The 25,860-nt window shown below is 39.2% G+C and overlaps 1 protein-coding gene across 1 annotated transcript in view; it reads right to left on the minus strand.

The window, feature by feature from the left end:
* Positions 1-13,478, minus strand: part of LOC103906561 (potassium voltage-gated channel subfamily KQT member 1) — a 540,744-nt gene extending 527,266 nt beyond the window's left edge. Inside the window, exon 1 of the mRNA XM_009288490.1 lies at positions 13,096-13,478. Coding sequence (XP_009286765.1) covers positions 13,096-13,478 — 383 coding nt within the window. The remainder of the gene's footprint in view (positions 1-13,095) is intronic.
* Between the last annotated feature and the right edge of the window lie 12,382 nt (positions 13,479-25,860).

Raw genomic sequence — 25,860 nt, forward strand, 5'->3', positions numbered from 1 at the left:
GGGGGGTCATTGCTTATGCAGGGCAGGGGGGGGCACACCGACACTCGGTGAGGACAGAAAAGCCTGCTGAAGTGAGTGGGAATGGCAAGTACCTAATTACTACTCCTCACAACCAACATGAAAGTAGATCTTCCCATTCTTTACTTGAAGTGTTTAGAAATTGAACTTGAAACAGGTAAGGGATAGTTTCTGGTACTATCAGCCAGAGTCAGATAGACTGAAGATGGCAAAAATAACAGGAGCATTTTAAGGTAGATATAAAAACATATGCAAAAAACAAAATGGTACTGTTCCAGAGAGTGATCTTGCACTACATAATTTCCCTTTCACTTAGCACAGGTAGCAGTTCATGGGTGGACACAACCTCAGTGTGAAGAAGTTGTGACTGCTCTCCCTTCTCACTGGGTATGTGTGTCCTGCAGGGGGAAGCAGGAAAGGGCTGGAGCTGAGACCCTTGAGGTGCCACTCAGGACCCATGGTTTACATAGCAGCCCCAGAGACAGGTTTTAGCCATTGCTGGCAATGCCCCTGCCATAGCAGTGGAGCTGTTCATACTCTCAGTGCACACCACAAGCTGTTGGAAAGAAGCCATGGGGTTGAGCTGGGTGAGTAAGTGGTATCTGTGTTATGACAAAAGTGCTGGAGACAAGTAGGGGAAACAAAGCTCAAGTCCTCCCTGCACCCCAGGTAAATCCACTCTCATAGAAACAAACAATCTTTTTGCACCTTTTTCTCTAATGCAGTGGAACAGCATTTCCTTCTCCCTCTGATATCTTTAAACCAGCACTGAGCGCATACTGCCTTTGTATTTTTTTAAGGTTACTATCTCTGTCATTGAGCCATGCACCAGAATGCAGGTTAGTTTTGACAAGTCTAACCTTAAACATAAATGGCTTAATTAATTGCCAACTGATCGGCAGAATCCAACAAGCTACAGCTCTGTTGCCTCTTGGGCAATCAGGAAACCTCCCTGTGGATTGCTCCTAACAGCCTCTGGGATGGTAGATATAGCTCTAACCAATGACCTTTTTAAACATACTGGAGGAAAAAACCTTGGGTGAGTGCCAAACTCCCTATAAAGAGCAGAACAATAGTTGAATATGTGGTACTACATACAAACCTTTAGCAAGACTCACCACTAAATACCACTGGTTTGTCTTTAGGTCTCACTTCACGTTTTGGTTTGAGAAACAAGCTGTTCCTCAAAATGCAATAGCAAAGTCTACCAGTGTTAACTTGTCAACAAGTGACAACCAGATCCTGGGTCTCCCTAAATATTTCTGATTAGATTTCTGGGATACTTATAGGTAGGGTAAGTGGATGGGTGTGAGTTTTATGTTGTTGGCTTGGGGTGAAAGTATTTAAAGCTTGTCATATGACAATTTCCCTTTCCCCATCAGCTGCCAGTTTGGCTTTCGCATGTTCTCTGTTATCCATATTCTCTCCTGCAAAGGGCAGTTCTCTGTGCTGCAAGGGGGTGAAAACAGGTTGTGATTGTTTACTTGCTTCCAAGTAGCTATTTACATCAACAGAGAACAGTCTCATTTGTTGGCGGCTGTTCAGTTCCTAAAGGGAAGGAGGTGATAAGGAGGAGACATAAAAAATTACCGACTAGTAGAGTTGGTCTACTCTTTCCTATACGAAAAGAACTGAGGAGCTGCTTTCTGGTATTTTGTAGTCCTCTCTGAGTTTTCCTGTGATTCCCAAGGATGTCAAGCCATGGTTTGAGCTATTACTTCAGCAAATACTGTTTTCCTTTTCTACCATATAGCTGCTAAAAACAGAGTATTTCCTCTCAAAACACCTGGCTTTCTTTTCCTTCAATTTTTTACTGTTCTGAAGACAGAAACTTACCCCCAATCATCTATTTGCAGACTTTTCCTCACTCTCTCTTTAAAAAGAAAAAAGAAAAAAAAGGTTTTACTTATCAGAGGAAAGAGGATTATCTGCGAATTTCTCATTTGGTTTTGGATTCTCACTTAACGCAGTTCACATCAACAGAAGATGGAGGTGCCATGCTTTCCCAAGAGAGGTCTTGCTAACATACACTAAATTTTAGTATTTCTTGATTTCTCCTAAATTCCTTAAGCCTCATGCATACAAAAAAATACAACTGCTTTTTCATCAATGTTTTTAAACTGTCATCCTTAAATCTGTTTCATGCATTAACAAATTTAAATAGGCAGTACTGGTGCATTGGGCAGTTGATCAACTGGGGTTAAAGGTTACAAATGAGTGCCTCTCTGTGCCCTGATCTTCCTAAACATTGCTTCATTTTGGAGAGTAGCTAGTGCAACTGTAAACATGTTTCTGTTGTTATTGTAGTCAGGGACAAACTCTGTTTAACAGATTAATTGGCCATGAGCATGCTCTACTGAAGCCTACAAACACTTGACACTAGTAGGTTAACTACAACACTGAGAGCAAAATGATGTCAAGTACTTTATCAAGGGTGAACTCTTTCAAGGTCGTGCTATAACAATCTCATTTTCCATGGAAGACAAACTTAATGAAAGCTCTTAAAGGAGAAGTATTAATCATTCCTCCTTTTAAGTTTTGCATCAAATAATGCCATTTCTAGCAAAGACTATCTGTTCATGTGTTTTTTTGTGTTTATTTCCTTGTCGTGGTTTAACCCCAGCTGGCAACTAAGCACCACACAGCCGCTTTCACTACACCCCCCATGGGATGGGGGAGAGAATCAGAAGAGTAAAAGTGAGAACACTTATGGGTTGAGATAAAAACAGTTTAATAATTGAAACAAAATATAATAGTAATAATAAATTGTGATGAAAAGGAAAATAACAAGAAGAGAGAGAAATAAAACCCAAGAAAGACAAGTGATGCAAATGAAAAACAATTGCTCACCACTAACTGACCGATGCCCAGCCAGTCCCTGAGCAGCAGCCCCCCCACCCACCTCCCCTTGTGCACCTCCAGCCCTCTCAGTCGGCAGAGCATGGGAAGCTGAAAAGTCCTTGACTTAGTGCAAGCACTACTTAGCAACTACTAAAACATTGGTGTGTTATCAACATTACTCTCGTACTAAATCCAAAACACAGCACTGTACCAGCTACTAGGAAGAAAATTAACTCTATCCCAGCCGAAACCAGGACAGTACTGCAGATAAGTGTACTTGAAGTGTTGATACATGAGATGCTTGTGGGAATGTTATCTCTTGAACAACAAAAAGGGATGGGTGAGGAGGGGAAAAACTTATAAACTGGTAGACAGAGATATACTCCTTGGCAACCAAATACAATATAGTAGCTTTGTGGCCTTTTGGGCTTGCCAAACTTAATTGACTCTGCAAAGTTGTGAAAACATTTTTAGAAAAATGCGAGCTCTATAGTGAAAGAAAATTAACAAAAATATAGAAAAGCTATTGAATCCTATGCTCTGTAGTATTTAGGTGGCTTGATCATGGGTCACTGATGTGTTTAACACAACCAGACATGTCTTTCCCCTGCTGTGCTCCTTCCTCAAAACTGAGCTGCTGTGACTTACTTCACTATATGAAAAGCCTTCAGCTAAATAATTGCAAATGGCTTATATAGGTCTCCAGTTTAAATTATACCCAAAACCTTTTCTTTTTTATTTCTTAGATAATTTTTTTATCCTATCTACTGTTTGCTCCAACAAGATGTGAAGCCAAACTGTTCTGTTCTACTAACACATTAGGACAGAAGAAATCCAGTTGCTTCACCTGGAGTTAAATTACAAGAAAGAGATTGCATTGAGGGCAATATGTCCAAGTCAATCAATGCGCAACTACACCCATTGGAGCTTCAGCTTTTTTCTTGATGATAGAGTTGTCCAGCGGAGACCGGTAGCTTTAAGACAGCCTGTTGTTATGGAGAATAAATGAGTTTAGCCAACAGAAAGTTCTCTGAGGGGCTCCAGAGGCATGGGCTGCTCTTTATTTTAAGTGGTTATTTTGTGGCAGGAAAATTAAGGAGAGCATTTCCATTTTTTCATGCTATAAAAGTACAAGAGATTCTCATTCCTAAGTGCATGAAACACTTCACTTTCTTCTAAATGGGATTGTACTGTCTTATGTTGAATAGCCATGTGCTTCTATAAAACATTCCTGCTAGTCTGAATAAAATCTCATTCCTGGTGCTTACATATTTTTATTATCCAAAGAAGTTTCTGACCAAGTCAAAGAGAAGGTTGTCCAGGTGCCTTTGTAGGCAAGTTTGATGACCCTCAGTTCTCTCATAGATCTATTTCCAGGCTCCTGAGGCTTGATGTTTTCTCAAAAGGTCTTGTGCTTGTACACATGTGTTCATACACAAATTGGAGTTGGTTGGAAATTTTGGTAAAGGAACAATTTTTTCTGTTGAAAATACCAATACGTTAAAATTAGAAGGTAGTCTGGGAATGTGTTGGTTTCAGCAGAACTGGTAAAGATCAGACAGGTTTTAATGGAAGCTTGCCTAGCTTTGGACTCACAGGCAGCCTGCCTGGCAGGGAGTTTGGGCATATCTGACTTTCTGCTTTGCCTCCGAATAAAATATTTTCAGGGATTTGAAGCCTTCAACCAAAGGAAAATTCCACCTATAGCATGGGTATAACTCAAGATATCTGTTTTCAGGTGTTTTTTCAGCTCATTCTAGGTTGCATCCAGAAATGCCCGATAGCCCAATTGCATGTAACATGAAGCTGTCCAGCTGGCTCCAATCAGAAGTAACTAGCTAGTATTTCTACAACACCTAGAAAATTTAAAAAGTAATTTACAAATACACACACTACTATTCTGTATTTTTCTTGAGACCTTTCACCTGCATATGTCTAAATTATCACAAACCAGTTTGAATCAATAGCTAATACCAATGCTGTTCAAATCACAGCATGAGCCACGCATCATACAAGATCTCCCACTTCAAACCAGCTTTCTGAATCAACTGCCCAAACATATGTTATTTTTAAAACATCCACAGCTCCTATTGAGCTCCTATATGAGCACTTCACATTTTCAAAGTATTTAACAACCTGACATATTTGCTGCTCTTTAAAGAGCACTAAGATTTGGATTTTGCTTTTTCTCTGAGTTTAGCTGGTGCTAGTCCAGAACTTACAAATTACATTCATACATCCATTACAATTGCCAGACGCACTGATCTTACAGAAACCTTTTTTCAGAGCCCTGCCATTCCTAGGATTTAAGCTCCCTGATTCAGTTGAGTGCATGTATCTTCCACTAACATCTGTGCTGCTATGTTTGTCTTTTTTGCTCTTACCTCCATACGTCTTGTTACCAGAATGTTTGGATGTCCTCTCCTTCCCTGGGCACAGGAATCAAGCTTCCATTTTGATTCTGTATCACTAAGACTTTCTAGAAGAGACCTAATCAGTTCTTTAAACATTGACAGAAACAGTTCATTATCATGACTTCATGATCAGTGTTCATGGTTCCGATACATTTACCATCGACCTTGACTGTGAGACAAAAAAATCAGTAGGTTTCGGCATGTGAACTATGACACATCTCCACAGGGACAGGAAATTGCTACCACCATTTACAAAGTAACACCAACCTCTTTGAAGTACTCACATTAATTAATGTTTCTTAGGTTCAGTATCAAAAAAAAAAAAGGAAAGAATAAACGTATATAATGATGCTGCGCAGATACATCCAATAATTAAGTTAATGCCAGCTTGATTATCATGAAGACATCTGAAACGCTTTTCTTCTTGAATTTGATACCATGTGGAGCCCACAAGTTAGTGAGCAATTGTAATGTTGACATCAAGGAATATCTTTTTATTTTGCTGGTTTCTGTAAGAACAGAGCATTTTTCCACAAAAGCGTAACCAAATTCCATCAATAGCACCATATCAACACCACACTACAGTATTTGTTTTCACTATAGAAACAAATGGTTTCACTATAGAAACAACATTAGCCTGTGGGGACATTAATGCATATTCATTGCACAGTCTATTACAAAATTGAGCTTCTAGAATAAGACAGATTGAATTTCTTACATAAATGATGGAAAAAGTCATCAATAACTTCAAAAAATGAAAATAAAATTTACGTAGCCTGTGGCTTTGTGCCCTGTGGTTAGGTTATTCTGTGCCTAAAGCAAAGTACGCTCAGATCAAAGTTCTTCCTTAGGAACTTTTGTAACATCTCTCTCCTGAAAAGACTCTTTGGTGCCAAACAATCTAATTGAGCTCAAAGTGAAGTGTTTTCATTTTTGGGGTTATTAATTTATTTCTCCTCTACCCAAATGCTTATTTTAACAAAACGTGAAGAAACTTAATATCTCTGACATGTCTCATCCTCTGTCAATATTAGTTGAAACTTGCCAACTGGCTCAAAAGTTTTCGGTAAGGCACTTTCAGACAGACGCACTCAGACAGCGTGGTTGCATAAACCTCATTTCCTTAGGAAAAGAGGCTAAAAAAATTTATAACTGTCCCCATGTATTTTTAGAACAGCCCAATCTTGGGACTTTACCGAATCCTAAAGATAATTCTGTTTAATATTAGTGCACTTCCATTAGCAACTTAAGCCATTCCACCATATCATCCAGTTGAACATGCAACCCTAAGCAGTAAGAAGAATGTTCCACTTTAGTAAAATTAATAGTTCTTGAGTTTCTTCCCTTTAATATTGCTCATCTTCTGGTACCTGAAGTTCATCATCATAGACGAGACATCAGCTTAGTACCTCTGTGTAGCTAGTATACAGACAAAAAGTAGCTACTGCAGTTCTAAATTGGAAAACTTGTCAGTTCAATTTCTGTATAAAATGTCCAAATAAGTAACTATTATGCTGGCAAGAAACACCCTGAACCTAATAATAATAATAAAAAGCCCTAACTTACCCTTATGCAAGTACATCATGTCCAGACCTAAGCTTTGACATCAAGGTCAAAGCCAGAATCTCAAAAGTAGTCATATGCTTATAATTACTCTGAACTTTAGTTGTTGCTCATGTTGGTCGTATTACAATCACATCATTGGAAAAAGCAAAATATCTTCTTGCATTCTAGAGATAATTGTGGGAAGGACAGAAATGGGAATTTGATGGTCCCTTTGAGGGGGAGTTATAAATAATGGGCTATAGGCTCCATTTACAGATAAAAACAGAAACAGGAGAATACTATGCTAACTTACTTGCTATGTATATTTAGTTTCACTAACTGAGAGCTGCTACACCTGAAGAACCAAAAGATATGCAGGCACGTGCCCCACAGTCATTAAAAGGAACCACTAGACCCTTATATTTTTGCCTTTTAATGTTCTTTACATCAGCAGCAGTTGTATGCCAAACAAAAATGGAGTATCAGCCAGAATGGTGGCTCTTAACTTCTTCAGTTGCATTAACAGAGCATGATTACAGCATTTCTTACATGAAGTTGAGGGAAGTAAAAGTTTGAAGAGCAACAATAATAAAAGAAAATTGCAATTTTTAATCTGTTCCAATAATCTGAACTCTCTTTTTGTATTACTTATGGTGACACAGCCTTTGGTACATAGAATATTTTCTAAAGGAAAAAAAATTTTAGCTGGCCAGCCACCATTTTACAAACATGTTCTTGATCTTCTGTACTTTCCTCCCAAAGTTATAAGTTAGCAACTTTATTGATATTGCCATATTTTTGTAAGGAGCACACACTTTTAAATCACTCAACAGTAATTCCTTAGATGAGTTCTTTTCAACAAGCTGCCAGGAACAAGTATGTGTGTGTGCATGTGTGCCTCTACAAAGAAGCTGTGGGAGTCAGTATGAAGGAGAAGAGGTGTAACAAAGCAAAATTAGGGCATGTTTTCGTATGCAACTGAGCCAACACCACAGTTCCCTGGTAGCAAAAAGGAAAGCTCTCCCTCATCCCATTCCAGTCTTGGCCAACTGGTTAATACTGGTTCCAGCACCATCAGACCATTTGTTGACATGCTGTAACCCCTTAAGGTATCAAAAGCTACTCACTTTCTTGCTGGGCTAGATTTCTGCCATTACAGTGAGTTGACTTAGCTTAGGAGGGCTACAGTGAGTGCCAGAAGCAGCACGCATTATGCAGGAGAAATGTGTGGCCAGGAGAGAAGAAGGGAAGGTGAGAGAGTGAACCTTACCCTTTTGGTATTGGTAAACCATTATGTCAGCTCTTGTGAAACCATACTCTAGGGAGGATGTTCTCCTATCTTTCCCATGCAGTCAAGAGAAAGACAGACAGCATCCCCTAGGAATGATTCAAAGAAATAGCCATTATTCTCTCTGAGTCACCGTTTGGAGGAGTTATTTCCCCATAAATCATAAGGGAGCCTGGAGAGCAGACTTTGTTGCTAGGCAAACTCTGCATTTGTGAAATGTTTCGCAGTCAAACCAGGTGGTCTGCAGTACTTGCCAGATAATTTGCAGTGTTACTTTGCAATTATTTCATACAATTTTATATGAAATTTAACAGGTGATTATAATCCACTAGGAGCACTAAGAGAACAATAGTGGACAGTACTTCAAGACGCTGAATGTGTATTACTAACCTGACAGAAGACCATCCACTTATTCCTGCTGGGCTACGTTTCTGCTGGATTAATAAGTTGAACTGGCTCAGTGATCCAAGGATATCCAAGGAGCTGGCAGGAGCAAACTGAATGGATGGGGCAGATAAGGGGAGCAGAACTGGAGGTGGTCTGTTAGCAATGGGCTGTTAGATCGGCTCACCCCATCCCATGGGAAGTTATGGGATATAAAGATTGGTCTAACTTTTAAATGAGAACAAGGTCCAACACTCATTTAACAAGTGGCCAAACCAGCACAAAGTAACCTGGAACAGCTGCAAGTTCTCACTTAAACTTTCACAGTGTTACACGACAAGAAAGTGGCAGGCCTGAGAACACAATCTAACAGTCCCTCTCATGGGCCTCCCTCTCGCCTTAGATTTGCCTCCCTTTTCAACCAGCCTGTGGTTTCTCTACTGACTGCCAGCAAGCCTTCCAGCTGTGCTAACTCCAGCAGTGATGCTGACATCCGTTTGCTAAGAACTGGACTGAGACCAACAGCTCCTTTTGTATCTCCCCACAGTCATTACTTCTTCACTATTGACTTGGACAAGATTCAAACCAGTTGCCTACGGGTGAAAGGTTCCTTCTCCTGTCATGAATTCCACGCTCCCTCTTCCCCCTAGCTTCCAGCTGTCATCTCCTACCCTTTTTTCCTCCCAGTGGCTCTCTCTGAGCTTCTTGACCATTTTCAGCTGTCCCGCAGTTCCAGCTCCTTGTGCCTATCCAGCCTTCTGATCTCCAAAAGCTGCTAGTCCTTGTTTCTTTGTCCTTCCTGCTTAAGTCTGCTTCTCTTTGTCTCGAGCTAGCCTGCTCTTGTATTGCTTTTCCTCCAGTTTCAGCAGTCTCAGTTTCTACAACAATCCAATCTAGCTTTCTGTCTCTTGGTCCCAGGTTCTCCTCTGGCCCTGTTTCACCAGACTCAGCGTAGCCATTTGTTCTGCTTCCTCACTTCTTAGTCCAAGTGCTACCCACCTAGGTTCCTTCTAAGCTTCTGGCTTTTAACTAAAAATAAATCAGCTACCCAGCCAACAGCAGCTGAAAAGACGAAAATTAGAAGTCACTGGATGCTCCAGAGAAATGGAAAAGATAGGACAAGGAGGTTGGACTACAGTGAGTAAAAACAACAGGGTGAATCCAAGGGTAAAAGGTACGATGGATCCACCTTGCTTGCTGAGGTATATGGCCAGTTAGCCTCAGCAAAAACTCAGTTGTTTTTTTGCTGGGACCTGAGCTGGTGCAGCTGTGCAGCACAGGGCTCAACTGATGTAGACACAGCCTTAGGCTGACACAAGGTGGCCTCTATCACTCACACTCAGAACAAATGAACATACAACAGCAAGCAGTTACCTCTTCTCCCTGAAAACAGGTGAAACCATACTGCTCTCCTGTTATCAGTCACCACTTGTGTGTATGGGTGCACATATAGTGATCCTTTTCTTTCAATAGGCTTGAGTTGCACCTTCCTACTTCTGGTTCTGTGCCTCTACAAACATGGCAGAAAAGCCCGACCACCTCCACCCTTTGCCTATGGCGAAGGTGGCCTGCAAAGACTTGGCAGTGGAACATTCCCCACCAAAATTACATTTTAGCACTTTGAGCACAGACATTGGATCCTGTTTTTGGTTTGTTATCATTGCTACCTAGTGTCTAAATGGGGGTCAATAATCTTATCAGGAAAACTGTCTGGCTTCACCCCTCCCCGCTCAGTTCACATGTATGTGAACACAATATTTTATCTAAATGAACACAATAGTCTAGACTATAATTGAGCCATTCCAGTTGTAATTAAATATATATGTTTCAGAAATGTAAACTCATCACATGAATAAGGCTCCACTCACAACTAAATGATTTAAATGTGTGGATTTGCCAAGTAACTTCATTACCATACATAACATCACCAATACATATTGTAGTACTCATTCAAAAGATAAAATATGAGGATTATACCCTAGTATCTTGACATGTGGGTGTGATTTAAACAAGGGCATAGTTGAGCTTAGAAATCAAATTCAAGACAGGCACGCACTTCTTTTTCTGGACTGAGGACCATATGGCAAACAGCTGGACCCTAACATATATTGATATCCAGTACCCTGAGGCTCTTACATAGCCACAATAACTGGTTGGTTGGGATCAATGTATTGGTATTGCGTGTCACAGCTGTTTCTCAATCCCTCACCTCTAACTTGTCCTCTACCCTGTTCTTGGGGATTTCAGGAGTTAAGTATTTCATGGGACTTCCAGTGAAGCTGAAAATTACCTAAGCGAGAAGGTTTTCAGGACTGGGAAGGGGAATTCTCAAGCAAACCCACTCACACCTTCAAACATTTTATTTTGAAACCACGATTTTAGCCTCAAATAACTCCACTAAAATAACACTAATTCCAGATTTAATTAGAAAAGGGAATTATTTTTGCCTAACACACATTATAAAGTTCCTTAAGTTTACTCCCTTAAAAGAAACTTGAAGTATCAGGCACACTACAGATGTTACACAAGATGAGATTATCTTGGTAATTTCAGAATGCAGGAGGAAGGTTACCTCCTGGAACACTTACTGTTCCCTCATTTTGCCTGTTTTCTGGAAAGTTATGTTCTTTCTAGCAGAACTGGCTCCAGATCAGAACAGACTCCAGTCCCTCTTGGATAGAAACTTCCCACAAGTTTGTACATGAGTTATGTGGTCTTTGCGGCATATGAAGGACAATGAAGGGACGCTGCATATCCAGGTCCCCCAGGCTACACAGATATCAGCTACATACTTGGAAGATTGGATTTGTTATGAAAATAGTCATCATCATCTGATCAACTCTACATAAGTTACCCCAAAACCACAGATCTAACATGAGAAACTTTTTTTTAAAATAAATTACAGCTTATTCTCATTATAAAATTAATTATATTTTAGATTAGAACTTTATTGCTTTAACAATGTTTAACTTTAATGATACTTAATGTTGTATAGTGTGTTCTTTCCAAACCAGAAACTTGTTACATAAGTGAACACACCATGTAGTTATTGTGATAATTATTAGGACAAATATACTTAGGACAAAATGCTGGCCAAAAACTACGTTTAAAAGTTTTGCTTTCAGGCAAACTCAAAGGAAAAGCTTTTAAAAAGAGGTCAATTCACATATTCTTTCATTTAAGTTAGGAACACTTGTACTGTTAAAAAAAAGAGTTTTCTGTTAGTAATACCAATATTTAGTCCAATTTTCTAGTATGGCAGGTGTGTGTGTTTATATATAGATTTTTACTTTTTTTTTTTCTTTAAATGCCCACTGCTGAATGTAAGTACACATTAAAGGTCAACCTTAGTCTGAGGTAAAAGCAACACAGATGATGAAACAAATGCATTTTAGCAAAATTAGTAAGTCCTAACCTGAAATAGGCTTAAATCATGACTATTCACATATTTAAATCTACACAAATTACATCTGTTTAAGCCTTAGGAATTATTATATACTATAAGCATAGTCCTTGAAAGAGGCCCTATCCTTTTACTTGGTAAAATTTCATGAATGAAAAAAACCTTTTAAAAAAATCCATATATGATTTTGAGGGGTGAAAGGAAGCAAATAGTAATAAGACCATCTATTTTATGTCAGATAGAAGCATTATGATTCATTCTTATAATTACCATATCTTTCTCTGGGCAGTTCCTGACTGCAGTAACTGATAATAGTTTTTCCAAAATGCAGTCAGGCCATAGAAAAGTTCATCTGAGACAAACAGAATAATTTCAAAACTCTGCATTTCTTCAGGACATATGCTAATTCTATAATAAAAGCAAGGACTTTTGGCTCAGTTTGCATTCACTATAGCCAGTAAAACTTCCTCTGTGCTCTGTGAGAGCACAATTGGGCCTTTTCTACAGCTAAGATGACAAATCATCATTCTTTTAATCAGCATTCAAAATAGTAATTGAGGTCCTGCTAAACCTGACAGATACCATAAGCAGCTAAAAGAAAACAGTAGCAGCTGTATTAATATATTAACCACTGTTTTACAAGGGTAAATGGAAGCCTTAATTTCCTCCTTGCATGTACTACACACATGGCATAATGAGAGACTTTGTACTCATGTGTTCACAACTGTAAATTAATTCAAATTAGTAATGTTATGACTATATGTTTGTCCAACAAATTACTTGTTTTGGCACTTCAGCATGAGCAAAATGGACTTATAAAAATGTGACATATCTGATCACAGCTGAACCTTCCACATCTCATGCTAAAAACTGCAGTGTCTGAAGCTGGAGCAATGTAAAGCAGCTAAGGCAGCAATAAAAACTGCCATGAGCATATAGGACTTCCCCTCAGAAATATCAAATATACAGTGTGCATCTTCAAAGACAAATATCAAGTGAAGAATAAAAAGCCCTCCTCTGGAAGTGTTAATGGATATAGTGGCTGATCCTTTGAGAAACTGGCTTCTCCGTTGCTTTCAATGGGATTACTCATGCAACAGGTTTTCAGCCCAGGAGCTCAAGTACTATGATTTCTGGCTGATTAAGTGGACAGTTTCAGATTTTTCTTACACCAAAGATTATGTGAAAATGTAGGTACTTACACAGTAAAATGATAGATAAAACACTTCCATCCACTGGGCCTCTCCAGGAAGTTGTAGACATCTCTCTGCGTACTAGTTTTAGTTAAATAACGGCTATGGAAACACTTTGTTGTACAGGCCCTGCGGACTTCACTTTCTGTCAAGGCTGCAGCCTTTGTGCCTTCCTCAGGGTTACGGGGAATCCCGGATCCATTATTCACCAGGGTTTCTGGATCCAGCGCCACGGAAGAATACTGCATATTGCTTAGGTTCCCCCTGACTTCCAGCAACGCTGCAGATTTCCTATTTCCATTCAGACTGCTAAGCTGGGAAGAGGAGCCTTGAACCTGTCCACAGTGGTTATACATCTGGTGCCCAACAGTTTCTCCGCTATCACAGGACATTCTGTAACAACGCACAAGTATTACTAACCCTGATCAATATTTAAAATCATGAAGAAGGTACAGTATGTCCTGCCTGCCCAGGGTGTTCTCCAGCAGCTGATAAGATGACTTTCTGCTGTTATCACGGAGCTTCTCTGTGACACAAGTGTGAGCTGTCAGCCTGACGCCTGCTGTCACCCACAGCCTCTGAAATTAAATCAGAAAAAAATGTATTAGACAATGACACATGCTAGGCACCAGAAGTAACAGGAGGCCAGGAAAGGAAAGATGTTAAGACTTCTGTAGGAAGGAAGAAAATTACAATTCAAAGTTACATTTGTTAAGAAGGAAGCCTAAAACTATTTAAATCGTGCAACAGCAGCAGAGTTGTCTTGAGAGATGATCCTATGATATTATTTTAAGCTGAGCAGTTCTTGAAGTGTCCTGATTAGAAGGGGAACTGTGAAAATTTCCTGGAAGTTATAAACTTGCTGTTGCCTGAAACACACTAGATTGAGGTTTTGAACTTCAACATCTACACCTCAAGAGATCTTATCTAGGCTGTCAATGTTACAGAAAGATTTTAAGACTTGAATAAGTTATTTCAGTCACCTCATGGGATCTGATCTTGCAGTCCACAGTACTCGGGAACAGTTTTTCTCAAGTCTAAAAAGGAGGATGCCATTAATGATAACTGTCACTAGGAGGTTAATATTGTTAGAAGGGAGATCAAAGACTCCTGGCCTGATTCTTGATTTTCTTCAAGCCATTTAATGTTTGCTGATAACTTTGCTACTCTCAAGCAAGTACCTAGAGAAAACAGAATTAAAAATAAGACTCTTATAGAGCAATATATATTTCATGGGGCAGACTTAAATTGCTGCTAATACATAGATACTTAGCAGCAATATTAATCATTTTGTGAGACTGAGAGCAGCTTTCTGAAGTGTCATTTTTTGTGCTGCCTCATTTCTTACACACTACCATGAAGAGCTTCCTTATTTAAAATGCTTAGCTAAAATGAAAATATGAAGTCCCTCCTCCCTTCTCGGCTCCAGGTGGCTCTGAAAAAGAGACTTTGTTTTGCAACTGTTTGCTGGAGAGCTTTTGGTAAAAATAATAATAATAAAAAAAACTTTACGGCGTAGGATACAGATTTTAGCAGTGTAAATACTGTGAAGAGTCTGAAGAAAGAAGTGAGCAAATTGGTGCCTGCTAGACAGATTTTCAGCTCAGGATTACAGTGGTACAGTGGACTTGCAGTGCATTGCTTGGTTTTAGGTATTCCAAATGAGAATCACTGTTTCCTAAGGGATATGTGCTCAAAAATATGAAAATATGATAATATTAAAAGTATCATAAGAGGTGACTTTAACTTCAAAGCACTGCTAATGTTAATGTCAAAATTATGTCTGTAATGTCATATTGTAATGTACTGTTATTCGCAATATAAATCCCACACACCTAGGAGTTGCAGCTGACTGCTCCGCTGTCAGAAGAGGCTCACACCCACATTTTGAGTTACTTTAGCCTCAGCAGAATAGAGTAATTTAGAGAGAGAATTTCAGCCTTTACCCCCTCTTTCTAAATAAAGCTTATTTTTTGGTGTTGCTTAAAGATCCTCATGTGTAGTGGATGAACTACCATTGTAGTACACCTGAACAGAGCCCTCTAAGTTATTCCACAAAATATTTACACGCAGTACTGGACTTGTTACAACATGCTCATTGCTTAACACTGTTCATGGTAAGGCAGACTGATGCATTTCTACATTAGTCCTATAGCAGATAGAGAAATACTTCCTTTCCCTCATCAGTTCTCTTAACACTGAAAAGCTGTAGGGACCAAACAATAAAGTTAAAACACAAAGACTTCCATCCCAGCCAATCTACAAGAACATAAGAAACACCTATCAGAAGTACACTCCCTCCGTATCATTCATTTTAGGGGGCTGAGGCTACCTAGACAAGTGCTTGTAGCAAAGGTTGGCTACCCAGCAGTTGCAAAGAGAGCCACCTGAAACACACTTGCTAGCCTGCTTAATCAAAACAGGGGATCCCACACAGCCAGACATAAAGGACAGAAAAACCTGAAACCAGCTGGCAAACAGTACCTACCTTCTCTCATCACATGTCCTTCTACTCCTTCTCGTTGCTGCTCCCTCAGCTCCACACAGCAGACTCCCTGGATAGGTGCAGGAGAAGGAGCTGCTGCCTGACTCTGCCCCCAGCTTATCAAGTCCCACCCTGAGCAAGGCAGGGTCCCTCCCTTTTATCTGCCTTATATGGCTGCCCTTGCAAAAGGCAGAGAAAGAACTGGGGAGCAGTTTTGACGATTTCAGAGAGGAGTTACTTGTGCTTCTTCCTGTTGTCAAAACTAGCAATCACAAGCAACAGCTTAATTTTGCTGAGGATCATCCTCCTTTCCCTCCCAGTCCTTTTCTTATCTGCATACACTTAATTGCAATGGGTTAAGAGTGGCATTTCCTTACTTCACATCTTTTAAAAATGTGAATTAGGTGTTGCTTGTAGCTAGCTGGAGGCTCTGCAGCAGCCTTTCATATTGAGTAAGTCTAAACAGGCAGCTTCAGTTGTTTGTTTTTTTTCCATTGAAGTTTTGGCAAAACCAAAAGCAGCACTTCATTATGTTACATTAAGTAATGGAAAATCAGAGTTCTCTATTGTTGTTGCCTTTCTGAACTACTGCTCTTTTTTTTTTTTTTAACTAATTTGGGAGGAAGAGAATCCCAAACATAACCATTCCGGCATCAAATTCCTCATTTTATTGTTGAACTTTCTAATCAGGAAGGAGAAAGTGACTACTGCTATTTCTTTCTTTTTCTCCCTTTTGTAACAGAAAATAGACTATTGTCTGAAATGCCAGCATTACGAACATGAGTTGTTTCCCACTTTTCCACAGTCATGTGGCCGAGAATGAAACAGAGGTAACCATTTCATCTTTTGTTCTGGCACGGGGGGATGCTGCCATTTTACATGGTCTTCAACTTTTATCATAATTGTTCATGGGGCTGAGTCCTCTCATTCCTTGGAAAGATTATCGCAGAAAGTTACTTTCTTAGTTTCCCAGTTATATTTCCATACCACTGAAAAAAAGCGTTCTTAGTTCCTTTATTTTTCTGATAAATATACTCTGATCAGTCATACATTTTTAATTCTCTAAAAATCAGCTCCGCCAGAACGTTGTCCTTGGATGCTGTGTGGCTCTCTGTTTACACTGTACACAGAATTGAATACAGTATCCCAGACAGTGCTGTAGGTGAACCATTGAGAAGGAATAATACCTGGTTGGAGCCACAGAACTCCTTCTCCAGGATTTTGTTCATGCTTCTTCCTTGAAATGCCTTCTGCATCAATTAATACCTTCTCCGCTGTATTAACTTTTCCAGGCAGTAATTTTCTAAATGCAAAAATTGTTGACTGTTCTCCCATCTGACCTCTCCTGAATATAATTGTTCAAGCTCTAAATAACTAGCCAAAGTATGTAGGAAAAAAGCATTTCCAAAAAAATTTAACTATAATTATCTTGGATATTTCAAGGTTTAAAATCTGCTTACTTTGAGGGAAAAGTAGCACCCAGCTTTATTGCAAACATAGAAATGCAACATAATAGCAGCAGGTCTGAAGCCACTGCAGAAATAGAACTCATAGCATCTGACTCCTATTTCTTGATCAAGGAAAACACAATAATTTAATGTTAAGATTTTATTAGACTGAACTGTGGAAAACATGTCCTTCACACACCCCCAAATGTAGTATATCACATCTTGGGGCCTAACCCTCAAAAGGCAATTAGTCACCTAACTAATTTATGACTTATGTGAAATGGAAATGCGTGATTTCAGGAATGTCTAACTGCTGAAGTTTTCACTGGTAAAATTACATATGCATATAATGCCCTGCAACTGCATATATACAAAAGTATGGCTTTTATGACTGGGCTCACTTCTCATCTCATGTTTAATCCTGGAGTGCCTGACGCAGCCCACATGCTCAGAGCATGTCTACCCCACACTGACAGCGCTGTATTTAGCACTAGGCACAGCAAACAGGATAATTTATAACCGAAAGGCCAGGATGGGGAGGCACAGGGAAATGTCTGGGTTTGAGATGGAGATTTGAACCCTTTTTGACAAGGAGACACTTCTCAGGAGGCTACCCTAAAAACAGGACCAAACCCATTTTCCATTGATAGCACCATCACTGACTCCTCCAGGGGTTGTATTTTAGAAGAAAGGCATTAATCAGTCATGCAAGAAACATAAAGGAATAATATGGAACCCACACGCTAGAAAAGATTTTGGATGGTAAATAATAGATGAGACTTGAGAAACAGTCCTGCACTCCTCTGTTCATTTCAAATTCCATTCTCAGGACCTAAGCTTTCTGCATGCAGTGCTCTGAAACATCTGCTTTGGGTTTGTGAATTCCACTTCCAGAACCAGGTCCCTAAAAATTAGACCTTGCTGAGTGCCATGTACCATTCTGGCTTAGCTACTGAGTCTTTTTTTAGCAATAATCATGCTGGGGCACAAATTCACCATGCTGTGTGGCTTGAACTGGTTGTGCCGAGGCTGCCTGTAAGGGGAAAATGCCAATCCCTGCTTTTTGCTTGACCTTCCCAGTGTGGTGAGCCAATGGTCTTACAATGGACTGTAAACCAAAGCTTACTGTGGGTAATCAGGGATCTTGGAACAGGGTATAGGCTTGAGCCCCAAGTTCACACTAACAGTACTCTCTGCACTTTTTATTTTTGAGCTGCAGACTGAAGATGTGGTAATACCTTTCTAGCAAATATGTTATAGTTCAGTTGACTGTAGCGCACTTTGCAATCCATGTAAAGTGCACTGTGAATACCATTATTCTTCCTCGCAAGGACATGTTGAAGATAAATTAAGATTATCAGGACTTGTGGACTATGATATTGGTTAGCAGAGTGTGACACTGGGCTTCCACTCACTCCCAAAAGCTTGACATGTAAAATACATTGTAGCATTTTATCACATGGGGAATGAGCTGAAGTGCTAATTGCCTTTTATGCATGTAGGCACTGATCCATTATTTTAGTATTAATATAGATAGTCTACAAGGTTGACTGCTTTACCCAAGGTAGCACCTAACAATTCTGTAAATCTCTCAATTCCATGATGGAACTGCTGTAGAAAATTAAGATTGATTCCTTCAGTTATGCAGATTTTTCCTCTGTGTTCAAACTGAAAATAAAATGTGTTACTGGACAGAAAATGCAATTTCTTCCAAGAAATGCCTGAACTTAGTAACAGCTGTGATGTGAATAAAATGTCAGTCTCCTATAAACTAAGCTAGATTTTATACTTCAAGACATGGTTGTTATGCTGACTCTAATTAAACAAATTCTATCCACCTGGTGGAAATAGTAATGAATTAATTTACATTATCATTATAGAGGGAACTAGTAGCAACTTCCAGATCGGTTTGTCTGTACCCACCAAACCCATCCTTTTAATTCTTTGAAATTTCATCAAAATTGCAAGCATACAGACTGAAATTTTCTTTTGGAAGTCTCTGTCTAATTCTGCTTTTGACTGGTTAAAAAGCTGTTCAGCAACCTTCGACCATAAAGACAGGAAAAAATAGCTAGCTCTTTTAAAATAAAAAACACTGGCAACAGACATATAGCAATCCCAAACTGAAACCAACTATATGTTATTTCACCTTTTGCTTATTCCGTTTCATTAATCTCTTCTGTCACCCCAACCATCCACTGTATCCAGGCAAACTCTGCTGTTCCATGCAATGAAAAGGGAAGAAGTGCTGGTTGCAGTGGCAGATACAATAATGCTATTAAATGTTCCATGCTAAAGCACTGGGCAACGTGGCAAAGATGCAACCCAAAGGGAAGGGTGAGAAGGATATCGATGTAAAGTATCTGTTGATGAAAAGAGTGCCTTCGTTTGAAGGATGCGGTTTTCAGCCTGGAAATAATAAAAGCACTGTATACACCCAATGGTATTGCCCACAGCTGCGGTTCCTGTGGCTGTCCTCAGCTTATAGGAATGACAAGAGGGGGAAAGTGCAACGGCTTGTATATTGAAAGCACACTTCGATTTATCCCCTTCCAGAGCGCGTTCAATGGCAAGCACTGGATTCAGCACCCTGGAGAGTGCACAGAGACCCCGCCCAGCGAGCCCCCACCTCGCCTCCCAGCCCGGCACGCCCTGAAAATTACGTATAACCACCAGCAGTTAACTACGAGGGAACCTTAATCGTGTTAAACTCCCACAGAAATGTACAAAGCATTTGATGTGCAGAAAAGCTCCCAGATCACGCCCCCCACAAGCGAGCAAGGTGCATGTATGAGGTTTTCTTCAGTTAGTCCTGGTAAAAGAAGGGAATTCTTGTTTTCAAAACGGTTCTTCAGACTAGGTTGGTGGGAAAACCGGGCCAGCATCTGGACTAACACTTGTGAGCTCCTGTCCTTATTTCTATTTACTCTCAAATCAGTGATTTACATCATTAAAGAGCTATGGGCTAGCATGTCTTTATACGAGGTGAGTGCATCTGTGGGATGTTGAATGTCGCTATGGGAAGCATCTCTGACGCAAAGAAATACGCGTGTGAAGGGCGTACCAAGACAGCACGGGACGGTACAGGTAGCAGCACTGTGAGTAAAGGAGAACAGTGCTCCCAAATGTTGACCCTGTAAAATGCTTAAATGTTTTGTGCAATTCATTATTTCAAAAGATGGCACCATTTATGAATACTAAAAACTGAAATGGAAATTCCAAAAACTTGTTCTTTAAATTGGTGCTATCTGGTGGTCATTCAGGGCTATGTGTGAAATCATCACTTTGTCAGAGAGGTCAGGCAGAAGATGGACATGAGCCATTCTGATCAGGGGAGAACCCCCCATCTCTTCAAGCAGTATCAGACAGTCTGCTACCTGCCCTCCACAATCGGCCACAACAGGCAACTCCCTGTTCCACTTAGCTTTCAACCAAATTTAGTAACAATAAATCCATTCAAAGGCCAGCTGGGGCACCTACAATAGCAGTGCACGATGCCTTACAAGCTCTCTGTCCAGGGAGAACAGATACAAACAGTTAAGCTTTCCACCCACCAAGACGAAACGCAGGAACAAAATGTCGCCTGTCTCCCTTTGGACTAGTATTATGAACAGCTTGTCTTTTAAGGGAACATTTCCAAAGCAGACTTAAAAACTTTAGAGGTCATTGGTTATAAACAGCAGATAAATCCTTACATTATGAAGATATGAGAAGAGTGAATGCCTCCTAAGATTATACATTTTACCTCTTTATCTTGCTAAATTTATAATTGCTGTATGGTTCAGGATGAGCAGAGATGAGCAACAGAAATAATTATTTTTATTCATTGTTAACCCTTTGCTTTTGTGCAATTTCTCTTGTATGTCACCAGTTAAGTAAAACATCTGTTTCTAAGTCAACACTGTCCTTATTTCACAAAAGACCTTATTTATTAATTACCTTAAAGACCTTAGATATTAATTACCCTTAGACGAGCATATTATTTCTAGGCAAGATTTCATATTCCTCATACCTGAAAGGAGGAATGCTGTGGTAGGAATGAGTCTAGCTGTCCATCTGTTCTCGCGCAAAACATCAGAATTTTCAGAATCTTTATTTCTGAGTCTTTCTCTCATTTTTATGAGTTCTGCTGGGTCAACAGCAGTCCAATGCTCATCTCTTAATAAAAGCACACATTTTCATTTTTTTCTACTTCACTTTCAGCAAGGATGTCATGTGTTCAGCTTATCTTTTTTTTGGTTTTTGTGTGGAAAAATCTCACATAAGCAAATTACTTGCGTGGCTTAACTATCGTTCCACAGTCTTTCAGGATAAATTTCACTTTTCCATGAAGAATACATATTCTGTGCCTCAGTCTCTTAGCTTGGTATCTTGTGGCTACTTTATGTTGTCTCCCGCTACAAGGAGCGGGGCGATAAAAGCTGGAGAATCAGGGGAAAGAGTTGACAAAGGAGTATGTTTTCCTCTGTAGGAAGGAACTATGAAAAGTATTCAGTTCCATGACTTCTGCACCATAGTTCAGCCAAGTTTCAAGTGCACTAATTTCTATTAGACAGATGCTGTGTCAATGCCATTGTGGGCTGTACGTGCTACGGAAGCGTACCTCACTCTTATTTGCACAGAGCAGTGATCTGTTTGGTTAATAGTTGTTTGGTAAAGACAACGTTGGGCCCAGCAAAACAAGATCTGATATTCAGGAGTTCGAGAGATCCATAGCAGAAAGGAAGTAACTCTGGGATGTCATGGCTTCAGGCATCATTGTTCTTGACCTCATTGGGCACAGCAATAACCATGCACTGTGATGAAACAAATGTGACAAAGTATGCAACCTTGATAATTATACCGTCATTTCAGCAGGCTTTTGGAAAGAAAGGAATTGTTGAATTGAAATATTGAGAATAAGGAGAAGTTTATATAATGAGAGTGCATTTTCTAACGTCTAACGTGGCATTATATGCCGATTAAGAAAATTTTGTTTATTGAAAGCCAGCATCATAGGGTCCTGATCCTGTTTGCCATTTTAGGCGCTATTGTAAATCAAGCAATAATTATAATGCTTTCCATGAGAGTTATTTTTTACAATGCTGAAGCCAAATTCTGCTGATCTCATGTTATTCTACCTCGCCACTGGAGAACAGCTTGGTGTGCGGTTTAAGGTGTGCTTGGTCTTTTAAGTTTAGTGCTCTTTACTAGGTCAGCAGAATTCTTAAACTAATTATAATCATAGTATACATTCATAGAAACCCATAGTATTTTTAATACCTGGATAAATAAGAATAAAAACACTAAATAAATTGTACGAACTAAAATAAACTGCTACCACATAGGGCAAAGTATCTGTTGATATGCTTATGTTGCATAAAAGGAAGGCAAAATTACTGCTTGAAATATCGTACCTATTCTAATTGATGAAGAGGTATCAGATAGCAGTCATGGAGAGCCTTCAAATAATAAGAGACAATGTAAGTTCTTGTACAGTGAACCTCAACTGTTACTTGATTCCTATCTTCAATTATATTAAGTGTCCTAGCATTGTTTTATTGGGTTTGTTTAAATCATTAGTGATGCATTGGAGGAGAAAGATACTGCTATTGGTACTGAGGTTGTAACAGAATACCATTAGAAGTGGATGCTTATTACAAGTATATTTGAAAAGATTGACCAAAATATAAGTACTGCTTCAGGAGAGACTTTTTACACAGGAGCTGTGTGTTATAACTGAAGAAAGAGTTTGGAAAGATGACAATGATCCTTTAAGGGTAAGTGCAGTTGTACATTTTTACATCTACATGTATGAGTTTAAAAAGTCAATTAAGACATTCTGTTAATTTTAGTTAAAGATTACCATAAAGCTTTTTTCTGTAGGCTGTAGGCTCTTTTATACAACATATAATTGATTATCAAGCTGATATTAAAGAGAAGTAAACTAAACTTGAAATTCTTAATGTAACGGGTCCACGTTACCTTCTCTTTCTGTACTAATCTGGAGTCTGAGGCAGCAATTCTTCTGAAATGATACACCTCATTCCCAAAACGGAGAATATCCTCATCGAGAAATCTCCTATTTCTTACTTCCACCTCCTGTAATTTTTTAAGACAACTATTACTCTCTCTGGTAGTTCTAAATTCTTTACTGCTTCTAGAGTATGTAACATGCAGTGCACATGTGCAACATGACCAGAAAGTCAGGCTTCGGTATTCACAATCTATTCTGCATAGATTTAAAGAGCACAATCACCGAGAGACTGGCCAAGTGCCTTCCCACTGTCTTCCAAGCAATTAAATTCACCCAGGCTGACTTAGCTTTAGTACAGGCAGAAAGGTATATAGCTACGTGGTAATTACCGTGCCACTGCTCTGTGCACTCAGAATGTTAACCAGGGGTGGCATTCGGTCATAGAAGCAAATTCCCTCTTTCACCAATAAATTTTTGCTTATTGAAAGATCAATGTGAAATTGAATCTGACTGGGAAAATTACAGAGGAACCATAATCTTTTAGCTACAATTGACAAAGAAGACAAAGCCCTTGTAAATGTTGGCTTCTTCACTAAAAGGACGGGAAAAGAAATCACAAAAATGGAAAGAGGAAGGAAAACAGTAGTAACATAATCTATGATTTAACTATATACAGCGAACATGCATTTATCTAACTTCTCCAATACCTTTCTGCTTATCTGAGTTTCTAAATAACATGTCTGTTCTTCTTCCCCATATACCATTTTTATGCAAAATCGTAGTTTTGAATAAAAATGAAGTGGCTTCAGTTGTACTGTAACTGGAAATGCTTTTCAAAATATGTGCGCATCTCAAAATAAAGGAATAACACTTGTATGCTACAGAAGTATACAAAGAATGTGTCCTGAGGTAAATTTGTAAGGCCATTCTATAGGTCTGTTGATTTAAAGTGAATATACTTGTAAGTGGATCGCCATAGCAGTAGTGTTATGAATATGTTTAATCTGACCTAGTTTCTCTGTGATAGAATTAAGCTAGTGCTGCTGAAAAAGCCATTCAGATGAAGTGTTTAATTATAAAAAGACAGATTACACTATTTTTATTTTTTTTTTTTAGATTTCTGGAAAAGCTTGCTGGGATGAAAAATGATTAAATAAAAAAAGACCACAGACATGTATTAATTGAACAGTAACACTGCCAAAAATACAGTTGTAAGTGACATCTATAATAAAAAGAAACAAAATATTTTATCTGTGTAGCAATTTTAGTAACTAGTGATGGTGCATAAAAAACTGAAAAATACTGTATTTGTATTGCATTCTTGGGTTTGCCTCATGGTCACTTGTAGGAAAACTGGATCTTTATTATCTGCATCTATTTCTCCTTTTTTTCTTTCACTTTTCAATTTTCAAAATAACATTATTTTCTCAAGTATTATGGAGCTAATAACGAGAAAAATGGACTTATGTCCTCACAGAGAAATAAGCAAAAAGAATAGAGGAAATACTGAAGAACTAAAATATGTCATGCAAACACCATATAATTCAAACCCAGGAAAGAATAAGAAATGTTATTTTAAACAGTTTCCTTTGCACCTACTAATAATAGTGCTGGCAGGTTTTTCTCTGCTTTTCTTTTGTAAGAACTCAGCTCTGACTATGTGGACTGGATTTTTTTAGGTATACATCTGTGGAGAAGCCAGACAAGATGGAATGGAGAAAGAGTCCTGATGGAAGATTTTGAGCAAACCTTGGTGGCTGCAGAGATCCTTCTCATTCTAGTGCATTTCCTAGCCCATTCATATTATTCTCTATTACTGTAGCATCAGTGGTTTACAAACAAGTGATAACACATGGTGATGAATCAGCTGAATATGATGAGTTCAGCAAAGACACTCTGGATCTGAGGCACTTCAGACCAGTTTTGTCCACCTTTTGGAAATCTGGGACTGTGTTTAGCTTGGTTGAGTCAAAGAAATCTAAGCAAAGAAATCTGTGATAAGACACAATTTGATCAATTTAAAAGTAGCTGTACAAAAGAGGCTGCCTCAACAGTAAGTATTCTGAAGGAGGTTGCGATTCTTGAGAGCTGTTTACTCTAGCAACTAGAACATCCCATAAATGTTTCTTAAAAAAACCCCTTCTGAAGTAGACAACTGCATGTTCACTTTCTCGAGTAAAATCTAACACGAGCAGCAGTGTGTTGAACATGGACCATTCTACTGAAAGCTGAAATTTAAACAGTAATTGTGACTAACTGGATTCTTTGTAGGAGAAGCATGAAAAATTTGAAGAGGATTTTAAAATAAATTGGTCACTTTTCATACTGCAACCCAACATGTGCAAGTGGCCCATGCTGAAGTCATGAAACAGGAACTCCTAGCTAACATATAACACCTGCAGCTGGATTTTGTTCTGTTACCGGCACTACATACTTTCAACAAGACATCTCTTCTTATGTTACTGTGCTGGTTTTGGCTGGGATAGAGTTCATTTTCTTCATAGTAGCTAGTATGAGTTGCATGTTGTAGGAATTACTATAGCAGGAACCACCTGAACCAGTGGAGGACAAGCCTTACAAGAAGCAGTGCAAGTGCAGCAGTGACCCGACCTGAGCTGCCTTTCGTGCCCAGTAACTGCAGGCAACACACCACCTCTCCTGTCCTGAGTGACCACCATAACAGATGGAGCTCAAAGTCATGGACTGAATGAACTCAGTGGACATTTTGCAGACATTTGTGGACATTTTACAGGAGTGGCCCGCAGACTAGGGGAATGATATCTGTGTATTATATCAAAGGAGGGAAGGGTGGTGGTGGTTAATGAGGATGCATTGGATAGTGTGGGACCTGAGCATGATGTAAATGGTATGGAATAAGGGGTGGA

This window comes from Aptenodytes forsteri, unplaced genomic scaffold (assembly GCF_000699145.1).
Source record: "Aptenodytes forsteri isolate BGI_AS27 unplaced genomic scaffold, ASM69914v1 Scaffold73, whole genome shotgun sequence".
In the NCBI taxonomy this organism is placed as follows: Eukaryota; Metazoa; Chordata; class Aves; order Sphenisciformes; family Spheniscidae; genus Aptenodytes; species Aptenodytes forsteri.